The 23,097-nt window shown below is 41.1% G+C and overlaps 2 protein-coding genes across 9 annotated transcripts in view; both read left to right on the forward strand.

The window, feature by feature from the left end:
* The window catches only part of LOC125763852 (voltage-dependent calcium channel type A subunit alpha-1-like), a 30,738-nt gene extending 23,887 nt beyond the window's left edge, over window positions 1-6,851 (forward strand). For all 8 annotated transcript variants that reach the window (XM_049427467.1, XM_049427469.1, XM_049427468.1 and 5 more), the window contains 2 exons: window positions 46-308; window positions 2,213-6,851. In XM_049427467.1, coding sequence (XP_049283424.1) covers window positions 46-308; window positions 2,213-2,357 — 408 coding nt within the window. In that variant the 3' untranslated portion in view covers window positions 2,358-6,851. The remainder of the gene's footprint in view (window positions 1-45; window positions 309-2,212) is intronic.
* Window positions 6,852-7,513: 662 nt separating this feature from the next.
* On the forward strand, window positions 7,514-22,959 carry LOC125762046 (PDZ domain-containing protein 8). Its single transcript, XM_049423762.1, has 7 exons — window positions 7,514-8,538; window positions 16,435-16,632; window positions 16,711-17,114; window positions 17,181-18,218; window positions 18,283-19,300; window positions 19,374-19,494; window positions 20,136-22,959. The coding sequence occupies exons 1-7, from the start codon at window positions 8,365-8,367 to the stop codon at window positions 20,297-20,299; spliced, it is 3,117 nt and encodes a 1,038-aa protein (XP_049279719.1). The 5' UTR covers window positions 7,514-8,364; the 3' UTR covers window positions 20,300-22,959.
* The last annotated feature ends 138 nt before the right edge of the window (window positions 22,960-23,097 follow it).

Consider the following 23,097-nt stretch of genomic DNA (forward strand, 5'->3'; position numbering starts at 1 on the left):
GATCGTCGATCAAATGGCTCATTGATTGGTTTTTGTTCGCTGCAGCAAAATCTCCATCTGGCACTAAACACACACACCCTGCCGTACAGTGTTCATTCGTTGCCGGGTTCGCGTGGTGACATACCGCGTGATCCTCGCATCTACCATCACACCGAAAGCGAGCGTGATCGTGAACGAGAACGGCTTCGGGAGCGGGAACGGGATTACGGATCACGGTACGTGTTCCGCGACACCGAACGGGAACTGTTCGAAATCGAACGTGAGCTAGAGCGTGCACGTGATTCAGCCCGAGACACGGAGTATGAGCGGTACGTATACGATGCTCGAGATTAGCTTGCCAAAATCCTCTCACTCTGAATACAAATGTATTACTATTTCTTATCACTCGAATGCATGCAATGTAATGCTTATGTGAAACAACAATTCATACAATCGTGAGACAGGTCATACAATCTTCTATCCAAAACGGATCCTTGATCAGTGCTTTTTGGTGTAGTGACTCTTTTTTCACTTACTCACTCATGAGTGTAAGCATGTAGCCGTGGTGAGTCGAGTTACAAAAAGAGTAAATACGTGACCTCAAACGAAAATGTGCGAGTGAGTTGAAACAAAAATGAGTTGAAACGAAACGTTTGATACACATGATTTGAAACGGAATACATGTGTACAATACCCAAAATAAGCAAAGGAATATACTTCTGCCTAACTATCAAACCTGTATAAGCGAAAAAGCGTGCTTGTCTGATCAGCAAGGACATGAAACGGGATCCGCCTCTGCTTAGGAGATTGACAAATTTATAGAATTTTTTAAATTTTCAAATTTTTTTATTCTTTTCATTATTCAAAGCATTATTTGAGTGAAAAGAAATTTATTTCAACAATTTCGCATTAAAATACATCAATTTATAAATTTTTCTTAATTTCCAAAAATAAAAAGCTAAGGCTTGAGAGATTGACGAATTTAAAAAAAAAATCAATTTGTTTTAATAATTTTTATTCCGGCCGAAGCCGTAATAATTAATTATAAATAAAATAAATAAATATTAATTTTTATTCTTTTTTATTTAAAGCATTATTTGAGTGAAAAGAAACTTAGTTCAACCAATTGGCATTAAAATAAATCAATTTATAAAATTTTGCAAAATTACTCAAAAAAAGGCAAGGCCTTATGAAATTTTCAAGTTTATAGAACTATTTTATTTTTTTATAATTTTTTATTCTTTTTTTATTTAAAGCATTATTTGAGTGAAAAGAAACTTAGTTCAACCAATTGGCATTAAAACAAATCAATTTATAAAATATTGCAAAATTACTCAAAAAAAGGCAAGGCTTTAGCCATTTCAAATTTTTAGAATTTTTTTATTTTTTCATAATATTTTATTCTTTTTATTTAAAGCTTTTTTTGAGTGAAAAGAAACTTATTTCAACAAATTCGCATTAAAATACATCAACGTTATAACCACAGCCGGCGAAAGAAAATAAGTAAAGTATTACAATATTGTAAGACATGCATATTGAACCCTACATGCGCCAAAAATGTATGGGCCCCTTTAGTGTCTGTGCCTCCCGCTTATTTTGCGTAGTAGATGATCCGCCTCTGAGTAAGATAATAAATATTCTGGGTTTTTTGTTTCAACTCACGTATTTACTCTTTTTGCAACTCGACTCACCACGGCAACATGCTTACACTCGTGAGTGAGTAAAATGACCGAACCTTAACTTATACGTTTATGCCGGGTTTTTTTATGATTCCGAAATGAGTCGTTAAACGAGCCGACTGCTAATAACGACTCATTCACTCTGAGTTGACTCATTGAGAGTTGTTATTCTTATCCCTACTGCAAGGGGAACCTTGAATACGTTGCATACTTTTAGGCGTTGTGTGCTCTCTATACAATAAAATAGTGCACCCTGAACTGCAATCGGGGAAGTAAGTGATTTAGGATTGCACGATACTTATATTAACAACTCCTTAGAGGAAACGAATAATTGTTTGATTACATTTTGAGCCAGGTTTGTGTTCTTGATTCTAAGATCAACCGTAATCGGGGCGAAGGATGAAGTGTTCGAAAATCAGATTTGCATACTTTTAGGCGTAATTCCTTCTGATCCAGCATTTCCCTAAACTAACCCAAATTCAAACAGCTCTTATTATGGTATATTTCTTCTTATCCTTACATCCATTATAATTCTGCTTTGCTTTCGCTTTTAGCGTCGAACCATTATCCTACGAGCATCTGTACACGTTGGGCCGTACCGGGGGCAGCTCGTTCGGTTCATCCGCCCTGAACGGCTACAAGCCAAAGGTCGGTATGCATTCCATCTACTCCGAATCGGATGAAGGTGACTGGTGCTAGCACCGGTTAACCGACGACACAACGAAATCAATGCAACTATCCAACTCCACTGCCAAACCAGCAGCAATGAACGAGCATATCCGTGCGGCGCCGGGCTGCGGTGCTTCCCCCTTCCAATCAACCAGCGGGGCCGCTCTTCCGCACCGGCACCCCAGCCCAGCATCGGAGGTACACTTGCAGCGGAGCATACCAGCAGTGCTGGCCAACCTGCAAACGATTGTGATCAAATTAATCTCCGGTTAGGTTTAGTACCAAGTGCAGCTAGTTTGTAACGCTTCACAAGATAACGCTGCTTATGTGCAACACGGTCAGACGGGGTGGAAGAGGAGGCGGAATGTGGAAAGATGAAAAAAAAAATACGAGAAGGCCACCATCCCGAAGTCTCTGGTCCGAGTCGCAAGCAAGTGCATGAAACGATAACGCATCGAGTTCCATCCATTAGTACACATTGTGAACAAATTTGACTAGAGTAGTACATTAGTCTGTCATCAACGAGATATAACGGTGGCAACCAGTGGCATTTGATTTGCAGCATAACCGTAAGAATGTCCGCCAAACGATCGAATTCTGCGCGCGTGTAATATAGTGTAAACTGTTAAGCAAAAAAAAACACACATGAAACAAATCGTTCTCATCTTTCTTCGAACATTTTCCTCTAAGCAAAACACGGCACTGCACGATGTACTTGAATTCTAGCTGCAAAAGCAATATGGCAAACGGTGTTTGCATTAGTGAAGCGATTCTTTAAAATGCTCTAGAGCGAGAGAGAGAGAGAGAGAAAAAAAAGAAGAAGAAGAAGCAATCTAGTTTTTACTTAAAGACGTTTAACGTCTCACGTTTCGTTGTTTTGTTAGCTTTTGATGGTTGGAAACGCCAAAAGTATTAAGCATCCACCTTTTACTAACAATGTGGTTAAGTTTTAGCAAAACAAAAGAACCGGAACAGCTGTTGTTTTACGTTAAAGTATACAAATTGTTACTATAGTTTATATCTACCTGACGTAAACTGGTGGGAATTTAATGGTACGAACGCGGTAGTAATACACCACACCACAGCCAGGATTGTGAGAGGAAACGATATTTTCCCAGTGATTGAATGGTTTTTGGCAGTTGCTCCGATAGATGTACATGCATTATTGTGTTCCTCTTTGCTCGAGATACCAGTTGATGCTTTTCTAGTTCAAGTTTTACAAGATGTTCTACAAACCGTTTGGTGGAAAGTAGTTTTTAATGAATCGAGTTTAGTTGTGCTTTCTTCGTTGTATAAAGATTTGGCAACCAAAAAAAAAAACAAAACCCTGTCGGTAGAGACAAAAGGCAATCCGGTCACATTTGGTGGACCACCGGTTTGGAGTGTAGTTTTCTGTTTGTAACACTAGATTATCTTGATGATCTTCTTAATAATAGAAGGCATGCTGCTACATGTATGCCGGCGGGTAGTTAATGATAGGAATTGAATAGAGTGATCTATAATTACGATCAATATAAGAAAACACGTAGAACGTTTAGTACCATTGCTTGAAGGTATTATCTTTCTTCTTTTTTTTAGCCAATTTTCTTCTAGTAAAACAAAATACAATCATATCAATCGTGCGATCCGTTCGACTTTAATGCCAATTTTGCATTCCATCGTTCACAGCCAGTGCTTGGCCCTCTGTGTTCGTCGCGGCTTGTTTGTCGCCCCATTTACGTTAATAGTCACGGCGCTTTATCTTTATCCGTAAAACTCATTAGCATAATGTAACCGAATGTTCTTTACCTTTGTAGCAGAGGGCGGCACTATAGCATTTGTGCAATTCGTAATGCACCAGAAAACCGGGCAGCAAAACAGCAAATATTTCGGTTTAGGCTTTCTATTGCGTTCGGATAGATAGTTGATAGAATCTCGTTGCAAATGGCAGAGTTTAAATAAAGCTTTAACAAAAAAAAACAATGTTACGGTACGGTACGATGTTTGGAGAATTGATAGCATAATCTGGCGTGGCCTGGCGCGCAATTTGTCGATACAATCAAAAATCGATTGCTTCAAATACAAGACAACAAAACATAACATGAGTGAAAACATTTGCTAATATGAATCGGTTAGAGCAATAAAAGAAGAAGCAAAAGAAGAAGAAGAAGAAAACCCACAAAAACATATAAATTAAATTAAACGCTCGGGTTTTTAGCGGAAGGATGTACTGTCCTTCGCTTTGCGCAACATAACGTTTACATAATAAAAAAAAAACAAATCCTAATCAACCAAAAAAAAAAATCATACATAAAAGAACCCCTTTTAGTTTCCCTTCGTCAGCTCATAAGCATATACCATCTTCATCGGATATGTAGCGAGAGAAGAAAAAAACACGTGAAATACAAATTTGCAGTTTTGATGTTTATTACGTTGTAAAATTATGCATACGATAGGCCCAGAACATTCACCCCAAAAACCAAAATGGCACCTTTTTGCACACATACGAAAAAAAAAGCGCGCTAAGACAAAAGGTAACCAGATACCATTTACTTTTAATATTCACGAATAGTATTTCATATTAGAACTGTGGGAGAGTACAGAAGAATAAACGAAGAAAAATAAAAACACAAAAAACAACAACATTAAGCAATTAGAAAAAAAAGCACAAGAAACAGTATATAGTTTAAAGCAGGACACACAAACACACACACACACACACAAGCAAGCAAGCTAGCAACATAGAACAACAAAGAACAACAAAAAACAAAACAAAACAACAACTGGAAAAGTGATAAGATAACATTTAGACATTTAGCTAAAACCAACCAATTTAGGGTGTAGGCTAATTTAAGCTAATTCAAATCGACCTCCAAACTTGCCGCAATCTTAGGAGATAATAAAGGGTAGAAGAATACAACACTAACAATCCTCCCGTGGTTGTTTGTATGTGGGTGTGTTAAAACGAGCATACGAACATTAAACAGTAAAAAACAGAAGAAAAGATACATAAAAGCTGTCTCTCAAAAACATATTTCACACCATTATATAATACTTTGCGCGAAATAAAACACACATACACACGTTAAAGCAAAACAAATAACCGGGAGGAATAACAAACAAACAAAAACAAAGGAAAAAAGAAAGTAAGAGAATATACACAAACCTGAACTCATGATAATATTTAACGATGCCAGAACATAACGTTTACTAACGCAAAAAAAAAACAACCAATTGAATTCTCACTAGCTAAACGAAAAACAATTCCAATTTCACCTTGCAAAAAACACACCTAATTATTATTAATGCCGTAGTGATGCGAACCGAACCTGTACATACAATATAGGCAAATCGAGCTATTTGGAAGGGTGTAGTGTGTTAGGTGGCGTAACGTCACGCGTAGTGTGACAGGATACGTTACATTTACAAAATCGCAAATTTACTATAAAAGAGAACTCTCTGCCAGTACTACCTTTAATCGAAGCGCGTGGAAAGGAAGCAAAAAGGGGAAAATGCGTCACATTTTTATTAGTATGAACCACTTATTCGCCATCATGGATTGCTTGTGCGTTTGTTCAGTATGGTATACAAGGATGCTGCGAGAATGGTGTAACCGTTACCGATCGTGCGTTACAGATATATACTGGTAACGGGTTTTGTTGGCACAACTCCATTAACAAACATTTGATTCCCATCGAAAAACAAAACGTTGAAATATCAAGCGAGAGGTATGCATTCTTACTGCCACACACGTTCACAAAAGCGAATACATTTTCAACCTTTTGCCGAATCACTCTTCTGTGCGAAGAAGTATCAAAGAAACTGATGGGGTTTTTTTTTAGTCTCGTAACGTACGGTATTCTCGGTATCCTTGTGTAGTGTTTTTCATTTGGAGTTTTATGTTGCTTTCAGCATGTTAGAAACAGAATTAGAGAAAAAAAAGAAACGTAAATATTTGAGCACATGCATTGCTCAAACATATATGCTTAAAACGGTACAGCAAATGAGATAATACAAACAAATGGTGTAAGGAACAACAGTAAGTTGAAGCAAATCATAAATTGTGATGTTCAATAGTGAAATTGTAAACATAGGTAACCAAAAAACGAAAAAAACAGGACACGTTTGGTAGAACGGGAGTGCAAGCAACAGGCACAGGAAGCTGTGCAGCTGAAGCCGTTAGGACACAACAGAGCGAACCAGATTAAACCTGAATGCGGTACACCTTCGATCTCCCATTTGCTGTGTGTACGGATGATGGGGCAGTAAGCAATTTGCATGTTTGAGATGTTGAATGTTCAGTTTTGCCACTTGTAGTAGTTTGCCAAGATGGAACGAAAAACGTGGTGGTTCTTAAACGCGATTCGGACGCATTCACAGCATTTGTACATTTTTTCACTATTTTATATTTAGCAATATTTCTGATGAGAAAACAAAAGTCAGCAAAGAAGAAGAAGAAGAAGAAGAAAACAAACCAACCAACAACCGTTGAGAGGAAGAAAACGTTACGGAATAATAAAAAATCAATTTAAAACGATCACTAAACTATCAATGGCTTCGTGTATTTTTTGTTGATGAAATAAATTTATATCACTAGTTACTGTTCGTTTGTTATCTGGTGATTTTCTAATAGATATTTTTCCTTTGGAGCATTGTTAATTCTTGGAGAATAGCGAGAGCGAACTAAATGGAACATTAAATGCTGTATAATACTTTCTTTAGCCGATACTTGTTCTTTGTCAATTTGAACTTGAACGTCGATTCAATTTTTTACTGCTGTAGGAAAAACTTTACAGTTCTTTAGCTGATTGTACTAGCTATTCAACAAAATTTCAAATTTTTTTAGATATAAAACATAGCGGACCTGTCGAATGAAAGTAGCTAGAGGATATGATTATTTTTTATCAAAACTTAATGTGTTTTATTATGACTGTGGATTACCAAAGCTACATCAGATGCTTAAATTAAATAATAAATTAAACAGCACCCAAACTACCTACACTAATGGTAAATATTATGTTTCGTCTTTATTATCCCTAACGTCTAGTGGCATCAAACAAGAGCTGTTAATTAACGTTAACGCAACTTTTTCAAATATTTGACGTTTAAATGTCAACAGCTGCGCGATGGGTGCTTAAACAAGCGAAAGTTAAAAATTGGAAGCAAATTAGAGATTTATTGTGCAATAAGATAATTCTAACGATAGCCAACGAATATCATTATAAAATACAGATTCCGACAAATCGGTTTTAGGTCATGTAATAATTATGTGTTGCACTTGTTTTGTATTGCAACAGAATTGATATTAGGTTTCTGTCCCAGCTTCTCTCTGTATCACTGTAAGCTGTCAAAACGGTAGGGCACAACAACAACAATGGTGCAAGCAATTTCTGCTGCCCGTAAACCTGAAATTAATTTCATTCGCGGATGTTGAGGCAACAACATTAAACAAGTGCGCGATAACAGTTTTTCTTTCGGTAATTGAAGCGGTTGCGGGTCGGCTAGAATTCAGGCACAAGTGACAAGTGTTTAAGGGCGAAAATGCGTACAGCTCACAATGGTTTTATGGTCGGTGCGGTGCACTAGCCTGTGCTGCAGTGTGTCGGTGAATCGCGACAGGTGCCAGCGTAAATTAGTGCTAAATTAATAATGTTTGCAGCCAGTAGGGTAACGCGCGTATTTGCATCCATCAAGGCCAGGGTGCATCGTACCGGTGGCATTAGCTATGTAGTGAGCTTTGGTTCTTTTTCCTGAAACGTAGCAGTATACATGTGTGACGAAATCGGTCCGAGTTTGGTGTGGCTTTCTCCGCTTACTAGTGCGACGGAACGGAAGTGATTAAAAGTTAGTCATACCACCCCGGCCGAACGAACCGCCTGCCAACGGGATTGCATGTGTAATTGAAAAGAAAAGTGATTTTTTGTAGCTCGCAGTACTGAAACAACTGACGGACAGGAATTGTTCTGCAACAGCACCACCGGACCGTTTAAACAAAGGTCAAGGCAAACGTTTTGTCAGCATAATCAACGGTCCTGCAACAGGAGAAACGAGCCTAGCGATGGATTTCGTCAATCTGCTTCTGTTCTGCCTAATGTCGTGCGTGATAGGAGCGGTGGTGATGTTGCTAATCCAGTACTATGCCTTCGTACGATACTTCCGCCTACCGGAACTGGACCTAGAGCAGGAGAACCAAAGGAAATCGGCCTTCAGCGAACGATACGTCCTGCCCGATGTAAGTCTTGCATTTTGAAATCCCAATTTCCGCTTTCCCGCTGCACTTATCTCTATTTTCACCATAGCCTTCGTGACATTAATCCAGTTGCCTTGGTAGCGGTTACTTCGATTGCAAGGGTCGGTCACCGTTTGTGCAACGGTGTGGAATAGAAACACTTCACAAAGAACCAAAGCAAACCCAACAGCAATGGAGTTTTGGGAAACCGGGAAACGAAGTTGTTGCCGCGTACAACTTGCCGCGAGGTAGAAAAACATGCACGAAAACTCGTGACCTACTTTCGCCTATTCCTACTGTAACTTCTTTTTCCCCGCTCGCCCGCCCCCGAAAAAGATAGTAGAAGAAAGGTTGAAGGATGGAGGGCTTTTTTATTACTGGCGTGCGAGTCGTGATGCAGACACATTTTCGGTATTGCTCACCGCTCAGCAGGGCCACAGGGCCGGTTCGTTCCGGTTAAATGACGCACCGGTGCCGTTTGCAGCGCCCCGATTACCGTTTGTACTTTTCTTTTCTGTTGTGATTAGCACCATGTCAGTTTTTGGCGGCTTTTCTTTCGTTTTCTTTTTCTATTTCACTTGTGTCATCAGCACCGCCGACGACAGTTGCTGTTGCCTTGCGGGGACAATCGAACAGATTTCGGAGGGAATTTCGATTGATAGCAGGTTACATTGTTTTTTCTGTTTTTTTTTACGACACAGACACGTACGAAATGTCCTAATGTTACGCACACCCATCGATGGGGGGTTCATCGATTGCGTATGGGTCTTTTATTTCGGGTGCTGCCGATTGGCCGTTGTGCAGAGAAGCGATGTGAATTGATGGCTTTGCGTGTGCCATTCGTTTCAATTCTGTCCTGTTGCCGTGTTGGATTAAGGTGGAGTATGGAGCATTTAATGCGTTGATAAGAATTTGCTATTTGTCTTGGAAGTATTGTTATTTGTCTTACTTAGAATTAGACTGTTGGTAGGAAAATACGTAAATATATTCATTAGTGTAACTGTAACAATATGGCACATTTTTAGTAAGATATATGTGTTCAAAGAATAAGCTAAAATGTACTATACGGCGCACATATCCATAATATATCCTTTCTGGTACGATAAGAAGTTGTTCAGGATTTAACAAATCGTACACAATATTGGATAAAATAACATACGCTTAAAAAATTACCGATTTATTTATAATGCCCAGAATCATTGTAACATGTCAGATAAAGGTTGATAGAAAATATTCGATATAAGTTGGCGAAAAAGAAATTTCTTTTCTAGAAAGGAATGAGGAATTCGAGATTTTACCTACATATCAGGTGCTGTCTTCAGGGAGTGCTGCAGGAATCCTCAAAACCGATAACGGTCAAGCGCAGGAATGGAGTATTCCGGACTTTCTGGTCTTCGTTGACCATCTTCTATAAATCACTCGAAGTCTTTTGGTAAATATGTGAGCTGTTCAGCTGTCACAAGTAGAAGATTCTTCTGTTGAAGATCACCACTATTATTCAACGTAGATTAAATAGCTTTAATTTGTTATACTGCAGATAAATTGACTGTTATTAAACTGTATCAGATAATTAAACTAGATAGAACTCGATCACTGCTTCTAGAAAAAAATATTCAAAAAAGACACAAACACTTTGTCTAAGGTACGATCAACTGGAACTGGAGTTCACTACGAGCTATTCAAACTTGATTGCATCTTTTCAAAAGCTAAAGTTTTAGATGAATAACGACACCCCTGCTTGAGTATAATTTATAAAATGGGATCATTTTCATGACTGCAATTCTGGTGAGCAAACTTTCACTATGAAAAGGAAACCTTATCTTGGGAAAATAAACTTCAGAAAATAGAAGTTTTAAGCCTCCTGAAAGCAGAATGAGGAAACCTCCAAAAAGTAGTTTTTTCCTCTCCAAGAATTCAACAACTTCCTGAACGATTTACAGTTTTTTTTTTGTTCCAGAAACTTTCACTGACCTTAACCTGAGTACTGGGAAAAATTTATAGTAATTAGCAAAATGATGGTTTTATGGAGAAATACACTTGGAAGTACATTTGGAGCATATTTGTCGCCAACATATTACTTTAATGGCAAACATGTCTTTAAATAATCGTTTCCAGTTTTGAATTAATGTGAGATATATCTTCAAAATTACGACAGTTGGTTTAATTCCAAATCTTCTACAAATAAATCTGCTAATCCCGATTTTAAATTGAACGTGCTCTTGGCAATTTAAAAAACGTTCTTATTCTCCTTCTTTCGCGTTTTCGCTACAAACCTGGGGAATCATCCTGGTTCGGCGGGGAATGCATTGCCGAAATAATTTCATCCGTTGGATTATGAAATATGAATAATCGAAAGACTGGTGGTGTGCCATAAATGATGCAAAACGATTTGAGGGAAAAAGACCGAACGTTGGAAGCAGCATAAACCGAGTCAAGCTCATTGCGATTTAATGAAGCATTGGATCGATTCTGCACGTATATGGGAAGGGTGTCCTGGAAGCGAAGGATAACATGTTTTTGCCCACTCGGCATTGGGTATTAAACTTTTGCTTTGCACAAAAGCCACACCGGAAACTGCAATGGATTAGGATTATGCGTTGCCCTTTAAATTGCTTCCCAGCAACAACCATCAACTGTTGCTTGTGCAATCGTTACACCATCTTTCCCAAATTATTTTTGTAGAAGAATTCACTTCCACAGAGTAAATTGGAAAGTTGCAACAAACCGTGTCAAGTAATTTCCCACTGTCCCAGCTCTTGCTCTTGCCCCGGTGCCGCTTGGTAGGCAAATATTTATGCTAATTTTTACCCAACGCCCAACCCAAAGCAGAGGCAGATCAAAAGGACAACTCTTCTTCTGCTCTCAGCCCGCAACTTCGTCAGCAAAGCATGAGAAATGGGTGGGAAACTCCCCGACCCACCATTCCCGCGCCCACGATTTGCACAAGATGTTCTTGGGGAAGGTGTAAGTTGAGAAGTTTTCGACCCATTCGCCCATATTCTCCGCACATTAAATATACGGAGCCTTTTGCCGGAAAGAGACCACCCGCTACGGCCAAAACCGGGCGTTTGGCACACAGAGAAAGGGTTGAAAAGTTGAAGCAAAAGAATGCTTCATCATGTTATGCCACCCGACGTACGCCCCTGATTGCACCCGTGCCCTGTGAAAAGTAAGAAATTTCCAACAAATCCCATCGAACGCGGTAACCAACTCTCGGGGCACAAGGCATGCCACGGAATACATGACCATTCATGGTTTTAAATTTTTTTTTTTCTTTTAGCCCACTGTCGATGTCTGTGTGTGTGTGTGGTTTTGGTTCCTGCCCGATAAGACACTCTAACGGCAGCTTTGGAAGTTGGAAGTGACTGAGTGTGTGCGCTTGAGATTGGTTTCGAGATTTCGTACGACGAATGAGCAACCGCAGCAAGCTCTGCGCCACTACACGTACGACACGAACACTCTACCAATGTCCTGATGTCCTTGTGCAAGGATCCCATCAGCGACAGAACCAATGGATTCTATCCGTATGAACACACAAAAGAAAACAAGAGGAAATTCCTCCCCGTTTTTCAACAGAGAGGAGGGAGAGATGGGAAGGAGAGGTTATCAAAAAAGGGTTAGTGAAACGGATGGACCACCACTAGAAGCCACCATCATCGGTCCCGGGGTATTTTTTTTTAGCAGCAGCTGGCTGGTTTTCATTTGTCAAAGCGCACCGTTCAGTCGGTTCGTTGAGCAACGCCGCACATACACGCCCGGTTTCGGAACAGCATAATCTGTCGTCCTAGTTGATGAAGAGTATGCACAGCTTTGCGAGTTTGGAGGTTTACGGCCTGTTTCACCGGACGCGCTCTTCACGATTACTCAATTTAGTCGGATGCATGAATTGGAAAATGCTTGGCTAAAGTAAAAGCATAATGAAAAAAAGGTTTTTTTTATCACTCTAATATGAATGGGTGCTTCCAGGATGGAGTTTCAATTGCTATTGTTGCTTAATCATCATCCGTGATCAACGGTTGGGATGGATTTTTTTCCTCCTAGTTTAGAACTTCCATCCTATTCTCTGTGTTTATCGTTGGTATTTTAAATATTTCAAAACTTCCTTTCACTGTCCATTTTTTTTGTGAATGTTTTTTCATCCTCTCCATCGATGTGAGAGCTTAAACCGATTTAATAAAAGACGGTTACGGTGCAAATGTAAACCGGCTGCTTTTGCACGGGACCAGACCGAACAAAGCACATAATGAGCGGGTATAAATAGGTACCGTGTTGTAGTTTGGTGCTTTCAAGTACGCTTTGTCTTCTTTGAATGGGTACATTCCTACCGAACGACACTATGAAGAACCATCCACAAGCATGTTAAGTTCGAGGCTTTACGACATGTCCTTTACTCAGGAGCTTAACCGTCGCCCGGTGACGTCATGGAAAGGATTTTCGTTTCACCTTACATAACCGGTGCTAAGTTATTGATTGCAGTTAAAACACCTGCAGCCTCATGGCGTTTTTTTGTCCGCTTTTCACCGGAAGGTGATGTTAAAGATTGAGCAACGTGTCGCACCGGAGGGACTTCATCTGGAGGGCCGGTGAGAGAAAGCGAAAGAGAAAGAGAGAGGGATAGAAAGCACACAGCCCCAGGTTAAGCGAAATCAGTTACGAGACCAGTTAGACAAACATCATTAAAAATGTTCACATCGGGTTTAGCGTTACAATCTAGACCTGGCACTGGTTCATAATTCTCCACCTGCCCCCAACCGACCGAGCACTGCCTCGGCCAAATCTAATAAGAATGAATGTTCGTCGGCAGCAGGGGAATAGTGACGATTTAATGTTGCTGCTCCCTTTTATTTTTTTGTTATCCGGTGCGCCTTCTTTCACCTGCTAACGAAGGTAAATAGAGGAAGAGATGTGGCCATTTCCAGCCGCTGGAAGTTATGTTTCGAAGACATGGTTTTTATCGTTTCATCTCCAAAGCAACTGCTCTCTCATTATCACTTTCGTTTTATTGCGGAAGATGTCCTGCACGGTGTTTGTCGGTTTTGTCTTGGTTTGTCGGGTGTGTTTTATTTTTGTTTTTGTGTAAATTTTACGACCACAATCATATTCCTTAGGGACTTACACTCAGCGCAGCCTACAGAAGTGGACTATGTGAAAGGGACGTTTATTTATTGCCAGGATATTTAGGCCAGCAGTTTGTCAGGCCGGAAATGTATGGCATTTTTCCAAGTGAAAAATGTGAACGCCTAAATGTATGCTTATGTGTTGCATATCTGCTGCGATAAGTAACATAATGTCTAAATATGTATGAAGTTATGACGAGAATTTCTTCTTATGTTTTTAACATTTAACTTCACGGTCTGATCGTGCTTAATATATGGAATAATTCGTGAACTTGAACTAGCCATAACTTCGGTGGTACACGAGCCACTCGAGGCTTGAACTCAAATCGAACGTATTGTTGATCCTCATATTAGTCAATACACGAACCAGAACTGTTTCTAAAATAGCTTCTACTGTAGGGTAAAATAGATAAAATAGCCACATTGCACAAGAAGTAATTGTATTGCGATGCATTGTTTCCTCAGTGTCCACACAGCAAACAGTGATTACGATGATGCCACAACGGTTTACCATCAATTATTATGAAATCGATGGTTAATTTGTTAACGAGCCGGAACCTTAATTCGAACCTCAGGAACTAACTAACCACTCAGTCAGTGTCACACAATTATTACAATGTTACACTCGCGATTTGTGATGCTGGTGATCTATACCGTACTATTCATGGCTATCTTCCATGGTGCTTTAGGACAGTTTCTGGCCCAAAACACTTATACATTTACTAAACGAGCTTCATCACCCATGCCCGACGATGACTCGGAGGAAATCATCGACCCGACAGTCGTTCCATCTGCTTCCTGCCAAGTGCGAACGAACGTCGAACCGGACACGAATGCATCCTTCATCATTGTCGATCGGATCTACGATATCTCTACACTTGATCAGTCATCTGCTTCAGTTGAGCTACCAGGTATACTGATGCCGATAAAAGAATATCGCTGCTTTACGGTACGCGTGCAATCGCAACAGCAACTCAACGCGACGGAGATGGTCGAAGGCATATTGGAGATATTCTGTGGTTTGAAGTTGCTCATCCGCTTTACCTTCTGGATCAATCAAGAAACCGGCTGCACGTATCTCTTCCTCGAAAACATCCGTGTGGATTTGGAACGCTGTGGTACGATCGATCCGGCCAATTCCGATACGTTCTACTATCTGTCGATTGAGAGCAACTCCAAGATTGTGTTTCGCTTGGGTTACGAATCGTCGCCAACACTTCAGGAGTCTACATATCTGCCGAACTACGATCTCAAAACAACCGGCCCACCATCGATCGAGGAAATGTGGAAGTGTAACTGCACCGTGGCGAAGGAAGCGTTTAAGGCCCTGCGGATGTGTGTCATTGGAAGTGTGAACAACATAACGAAGCTTGCCGTACACATTTCGATGATTGTGTCGATCGGTATCTGTACAACGTGTTCGCTACTGTTGATCGTTTGGTTGATAAGGAAGATATGGAACATAATTGAAAAACTGTAAGAAAACCAAACGTAGGTAGAGCTGTTTGTGAGTGTAAATTGGTCGAATAAATGTTTGCTGTGTGTTATTTTCTGTGTAACGAATCAGCAGTACGATGCGTTTAATGAGCACCACACGCCGGTTGGTGACGACAAACATAAAGGTTTGCCTAAAGGTTAACCTCCATAAAGGACAACGTAGCGAATGCTTCATACGAATTGAACGTTCTCGAAGCGCCAAATTCATATTGCAAATAATTCACTGAGCCCGTCCTAATTAATTACCGTCACTCGTGACAACGCGTTGGCATTAAGTGCAAGAATATCCGGAGGCGTTTGATGGCGACGACAACGACGCCAGCGACAGGTCAAACCGTAAACGCAAACATGATTTTCCTTCGAAGAAAAGGCGTGCTGTACAGCGGTTTCGGCCCATCCGCCGGAAGGCATCAGTTGAAAAGACTTTTATATGACTTGTTGTAGGATATTTGCGTTTGAAAAAGAAAGGAAAGGAGCTGCTTCTTGGTAGTGCTTCAAGCAGAAAAAGAGATTTGCAAAATTAAACAATTCCTGGAAGCTTTTTAATATAAAGATTTGTACATTTACAAACATGAGGAACTTAATTTCATGTCGATTAAATATATACTTTACAAAGCAAGTACAGGACTACAAAAAAGCTTTGGCCAAATGTCGTACAATTAATTTTAATTTAATCATCTTGCTGGTTCTCTGTCAACGTGCACACTTAGCAAAGATAACTTTATATCGTTTTTTTTTAGAGCGATTTTATCACCGTGGGTGATTAGCTTCTTTAGAAATTATTTTTAGTACCCAACATGCTTGCTTTTCCAACCTAATAGACCCACGCATGAAGGTGAAAACAAATCCTCACCTTCAATCACACAAAAAGCACGTCCTTTTAGAAATCGTGCAAAACACGCTCGCTGGTTTGGGGAAGGCTCCCCAAGCATCTCTGTGGTGAATCCTTGTAGGCAGTAGGCACAATTATGTTGCAGCCGGAAAGCGCAACAAACAAACCCCCTGGCCGGAACGCCACGTGGGCGACATCCTGCTGGTCCAACGTCTCGATGTTGCTATATTTTCTATTCACTGCCGTTGACTTTGTGGTAATGTATGGGTTTTGTGTCGTTTTGCTTTTGCTGCCGGTTATTATTGGCGTTGATTGCACTTGGCGGCTACCTATGGTGAATGTGGCGAAGAAATGGTATCGCGTCGTTAACTGCATACAATTTGTATCGCGTGTTTTTAATTTGTTTCCATTTTCCACTTTCCTCTTACCCGGTCGTACGCTGATGTCACGCAGACGCTGCTGGAAAACATAAAGGCACCGGATCAGGAAAGCAAATCTACAATAATGGCCATCAATCTGATACTGCAGTTTCTTTACTTCGAGCTCCGGCAGTCTAATCGCGTGCGAAAGTGGTTTCATCGGAAGTTATCGCTCGAGCTGGATGAGCTGATAAGCAAAACGACAACGGGTAAACTGTTCGACAAGCTGACGGTGAGTAGTGAAAGGAAGATTCAGCAGGTCAGGCGGTATGTAGCTGACTTAGTTAACAATCGTTTCCGATGCTTACAGATCCGGGATCTCGATTTGGGCAGTCAGTTTCCGGAGATAAAAAACTTTCGTCTGCATGCCGTCGATCTGCATCCGGACGAGGGTCACATCGAAAGCCTGGATGTGCTGTTGGATCTGCACTACGAGGGTAACTTTCGGCTAACGATCGACGCGGATATGGTGCTAGGGAAGAAGGGTTCGTTGGCGCTACGTGTGAAACAAGTGTCCGGATTGGCACGGTTGCAATTCACGCGCAAACCGTACACGCACTGGTCGCTTAGCTTCATCAACGATCCGAAGGTGGAGCTGGACGTGCAGTCCCATTTCCAGGGTCGCCAGATGCAGTCCAACATTACCAGTCTGATCTCGAACCAGATAAGGAAAGCGATCCGCCGGAAGCATACACTTCCCAACTATAAGCTAAGGTGCGAATGACATTTTCATCAGCGGTTTTGTTCTTATTAATTATATTCGTTATTTGCCGCTTTTAGATATAAACCATTTTTCCACCGTGTGGAAGAGGATTACGAACTCAACGAAATTGTACCGAACGGTACGCTGGAGGTGACGATCGCTGAAATATCTCGCCTGAACGCTCCCATCCGCACGCTCTCGCACGTGTACTGTACGCTAACGTTGGCGCACATGCCCTGGGTTGTGGCACGGCAGCAGGAGGACCAAAGTGTGATGATCGTGTCGCTCGATATCGAAATTCATAAAGCTAAAAACCAACAAATCGGTATCGTATTCAAGCAAACCGAACAGACGGTGTTGATTGATGCGGTCATACCGAACACACCGGCTTCGAAAGCGGAACTACGCCGTGGAGACGTACTGCTCTCGATACAGGGCAAACGGGTGACGAACATTAGCCAGGTGCCGAAAGTGATAAAAACACTTAATCGGCCAATGTTTGTGCTGCGCATCGAGCGATTGGTGCCCGGACAGATTAAAAACGATGGCCTGTTAGAGGATTATGAAGCCGACTTTGAGGAGATAGATCCCAACTTAAACATCACTTTTGTGAAGAACGTAGAAGCGGTGCAGATCGGTAGCAGTAGCACGAGCGGAACGGTTCTGCGCGAGCGAAAGCTTGTGCGACGAAACTCCAAAGACAACAGTGGCGGTGAATCGAGTCACTCGAATACACCCGGCACAACGCCAGTAAAGAAAGTAGCCATTGCCGGACGTGATTCCATTATTCCAGGCATGGAATCGACACCTCGTGGAAGTTTTTCGGAACCGGCGACTGGTGGAAAGCCAAAAGCGAACGTTGACTGTTACCCACAGCACTCGTCTGTTGATGCGGAATTTAATTCTTTCATTCGGCTGGACGATCCATGCACGTTTCAGCTGATGGAAAAGTATTCCTACCTGAACCTGAGTGTGTTCGGTAAAAATAACGAGGAAAACCGACTGCTTGGCTATCTCAACATACCGATCAACAGTATTCTGGTGGAGTGCAACGAATCTCATCTGGGACACCATCTGAAAAAGTATCCCTTGCTGCCACCGGAAGCGATCGATGTGTAAGTTTGTGAGTAGCAGAAATCATTTTCTTTTTCTAATGCTTTTTGTTTCGTAATATTATAGCTCAAATCATGCCCTTTCGATGCAGTCAGGTTTTGATCAAAACTATTGCTACGGAGATGTGCTGCTCTCGTTCGTGTGGAATGGTAGTGCGCTTGCCTGTTCTACGGCGACACCGAGCAAAGTAATCGGTGGGGAAAATAAAAAGCAACGTCTCATCACTATCAGCCGAGGATCAGCCGACAAGCTGGATGATGATCGAACGGATGGTTTCCTTGAGGTAAAGTCTCCTACACCTACCAGCACGCAGTTACCGCCTCAAGTACAGCCACAGCAGCAACACGATTTCATTCGGACGCACTTTCACCGTACCACGCAGTGCGATTACTGTGGCAAGAAAATCTGGCTCAAGGATGCAGTTCAGTGCCGTGACTGTGCGATGTGTTGCCACAAAAAGTGCATCAACAAGTGTCAAAGTTCGACCGTATGCACAGCCAACGAGATGGCTGTAGCAGCCACAGTCGAACGGTCACCATCTTCGTCAACAACGACAACGACAGCAAGCGGAGGACCAGTGGCGGTCACCACGCCAGCTTCACTACAGCCGGAATTTAAATTGACCGAACCCGAATCACCCACGATAGAGGTGGAAGATTTCGTCGATATAGCCGAAGAGCAGCAGCAGATCGTGTCGAAATCGAAACTCGAAACCCATCGCCAAAGCTTTAGCGATTTGCTGGTGCAGGGTTTGAAGCGTGTCAATTCGGCCAACAATCTTTCGATACCAACGATGGGCGGAATGAACCCGAGCAGCAAAAGTTTGCCACCGACACCGCAGCATACGCCCCGCAAACAATCGTTGGCGAACGTGAGTGCGAACCCGTTCCTGTTGGTAACGCAGCGGCTCGAAAGCTTGCCGGAGGACGTAAACGAGCTGAACATGGAGCAGCTTGTCGAGCTGACGGCGCCTTTGATCGAGTACGGCCCATCCGACACGCTGATGGCGCTGGCCAAGAGCAGCAGCAAAACGATGTACGGCGACTGTGAGCCGGACGTGCGGACGGAGAAGATTAACAAACTGGTGAGGACCGGTGATACCAGTGCGTCTCCCACTGTGCGCCGTACTCAATCCTTTCCCTGCACTCTCTTTGCAGCTTTCCAAACTGCACATAGCACTGGACTACGAAACCATCAACCAGTCCGTGCTAAACGCGACCAAGGAGAGTAATAGTAGTAGTGGTAGTAGTGGCGCAGGTGCTAACCCTAACAGTAAAGGTAGGTCGGCAGATTTATAGCTACTTTTGTTTTCATTCCCTTAACACAGTGTGATACGCAGTGAGCAATAGCTGATAGGGGGTGAACTAGGCAGAAGCGATGTCGACAATAATGTGATCGTACTTAACCGGTGGCATGTTACTTAAGGGCATTTCAGCTTCTTTTTATTAACGATCAAAACAATCACCTTTGGATTGGATGTGATGTATTGTGATAAACATTTCAACTCGCAATAGACCTTAATTGCAATAAATATACTCCTACTTAAGTTCACGTTTGTAAAAGTATTATCGGTTTTGTTTTGATTCTTTGTCTTGTGTGTGCTTTTGTTTATTACATTTTACACATCCGGAAGCAGTGTTTTGTTTTTGTTTTTTTTACATTTTTATTTCATTTTAAATTTTATTGCACCTGTTTCTCCAATTTGTTACCCTATTTCTCTAATATACTCTATTTCTCTTATGTACGTGCTTTACATCCTTTTAACATATTTGAATTCATCAGCTTTGCAATTTTATAAAGTGCACTTTATTTACTTACCTTTAGCTATAATGTAAACAGCATTTTTAATACTAGAAATCTTCGTCTTTTCTACTTCCTTTCCCTTCTTTTCAACCACGCTCTGCTGCTTTCCGTGCTAGAAATCACCGATGGCAAAGGAAAGTGTGCAGCGCAACAGCAACACGATAGCACAAGATCGGCCTTCCTGGCGGGCCAATCCGAAGAGCGGGTGCAGGCGCTTAGCATCATAATGCTGCATCTGTGCTCTGGTCTGCAGTACGTCCAGGGTAATCTCGGTCAATGAGAATAGCATTTGCTTCGGCAGTACTCGCTGGGCTCGTCAATGCTAGAATCTACCACCGCTAGTGCTACCAGCAGGCTACCGATGCACCGCCAACGCACACAGTACGATACCGGTCCGGAGCAGGAGATGGACAGGTCCGGTACGGGCAGTAGCACCGTTGGTAGTAACGGTGGTGGTAGAAAGAGTCCCTTCCGCTCGCGTCGCCTTTCCGTCTGCCGCAAGCGGGCGCTCGGTATTTTCCAACGCTCCGCTAGTGTCAGCGCTTCGTCCAACGCCTCCAGCTATCCTGCTGAAAGTGCTAACTAAACGTTTTGCTTTTACCTTTTACCGTCAATACAAATGCGCCTTCGTGTGGTACAGCTTTTCCATCACACATTTTGCCAAATCACATCACATTCATTCGCTTGCCTGGGAATTCGAATTGTACAACAGATTTAGATGTAACGTTTACACAGTCCATGACAACGCTAGCGCTAAGGAGAAGCCATGGAACGAATTCTTCTGTCTCGATGTGTAGAAGTAGATGCAGTTTTTGAAAGAATCATTCTATTTCCTATGACCTGCTCTCTAGTGCTTATCGAATATTATTCCAATCTTAACGCTTAACACCAACAAAAATGCGTTTTTTTCTATCAAAACCAATACAAACATCTATGTGTATAGGTTAGCAATTTTTTCTGTTCATACCGTTTTACAAATTTTACTAAAATACTGATGGAACTACTAGAAATGTCAATCCATTTAAATGCTACCCTTGTGAGACTGCTAAACGTGTGACAAAAAACCCCCAAAAACTCCCGTTTTAATCTAGCACTGGCAAACAAACACAATCCTCCAGCAAAGGAATTGATTACTTACTGTTAACAAATCATCTCTTTGTCTACAACGTACCCGAACGTATCTTCCGTATATGCGCAAAATGTAAAAAAAAAACACACACACACACAATCAACCCCTAAAGGCGAAACCTACCTTACACTGGCGACGTGGGAAGCTGAGTTGCTGCTGAAGCTGAAAACGGTGGTCACCAAATCGGCCACCCATCGGAATCCTTTTTGGAGAAGGAAATTGAAATTGAAATAAGGCTGTTGTTTCCTTTAGCGTCTAAGTTTAGCTTCGTAGAATAAGACACCGTTTAAGGGCGTAGTTAAGAGCGTTAAGAAAAGGGAAAATTCACGAAAGAGAGAAAGAGAGAGAGAGAGAGAGAGAGAGAGAGAGAGACGAGTTAGGTAAGATGAAGGCAAGGAGAAAATATTCTTATTTAAAACGCATTTCGATTTTGTAATTGAACGTTTTTAGGTGATATTGAATTAGCTTTATGAAACCAACTACCGCGTTTGGTGCTTTCATTTAATTTACATTTTATTTATTAATTGTAAACCTTATAAAGCTATTTTGTTACCGTGATAAAAGAAAATCTTCTCCCTCGCTCCCAGTTACAATGAATTGTGATGGTTGTGTTGAACTGCTTTTTGAAACGATTCTTAAGCACAGTATAGTTAATCGTGTTTTTGTGCGTGTTGTGTAGCTGTGCTAAAAAGGGTGAAAAAAGAGAAACCATACAAACAACATTCTACCCATTGTTTTGCACTTGAAATGCCAAACCAGCAACAAAATTATACTGTAGTGTGTTGTATATTGTCTACTTTACACATTTGCAAAAGGGGCGCGGCAAGCAAGCTATAGAAGCTCGCATAAAATTAATACAGATTATCAATATCAATACACAAAAACCACACACAGTAATTGACAAAAGAGAGTCGGATTCGATCAGGTCCGGCAGGTTCGCACCAGAGTCAAAAATCAAAGTAATTCCACAAGACTAATCTTATTGCAAATAGTATTCAAGCATTCTTCTTTCTTCTTGCTGTGTGCTGCTTGTTTAGCGCGGCGCGACCGTACGATTTGCAGTAACCTTAACTAAACGTACATATTCAGTAGCTTCTTTTTACAAAACAAACGATTAACTTACAATTGCACCACGATATTGAAAGCTCTCGTCTATTGCGCCTAGTATTAGCAAAAAACCGTACTGTAAGTGATAATGTAGAGAGAAACTATATACATATAAAGTAATAATAGTCCAACCAACCAATTCCCGTCCGCTTGTGCGTGTTTTGCTCATGCGGGTTGGTGGAAATTTTCATCACATTTTTAAACAAAACTATAAGGTAAAAGAAAAAAAACAAACAAACCCCTAGCAATCGTTCGTGACACAAGGAAATCATCATGGAGAACGGGGTGCGTTAGGTGTGCCCGTTACCATTAGAGAAATGTTACGAATTCTGTTCCATAATTATTCAATGCTCTTAATTGTTGACAGTTTGTTTTTACAGTTTTTAAATAACCCAACACACAGACAACACACCGAAGAGAATAATAATATAGAGTACACTTTTAGCACTCTACTTACGATGTAGGAATATAACGTACGCGTAAATTATGTTCAATATACCTAATTCATTCATCCAGTGTGTGACTTTTCGGTGGTGATAATTCGGTTTCGGTTCCGTTTTTGTATGTTTCGGTCGTATGAATGTTTTAAGCCAATAACCGAACATTCACTGGACAGTAAAATAGCAAAAAAAAAAGGAAAAAAATCACAAACACCTTCATGCGTATTAGGAAAATTTGAAAATAAAACTTATACAAAGATAAAATGGTGTGCCATAGTGGAGCAGGAAATAAAAATGATGACAGAAAGGTATTTAAGTTAATTTAGATAAAGTTAAGTACTATTTCTGTTGCGATTTATACTGCTTTGAGGGAAGTGTTTAGTGTGGAATGATTTATTGAAC

This window comes from Anopheles funestus, chromosome 2RL (assembly GCF_943734845.2).
Source record: "Anopheles funestus chromosome 2RL, idAnoFuneDA-416_04, whole genome shotgun sequence".
Classification (NCBI taxonomy): Eukaryota; Metazoa; Arthropoda; class Insecta; order Diptera; family Culicidae; genus Anopheles; species Anopheles funestus.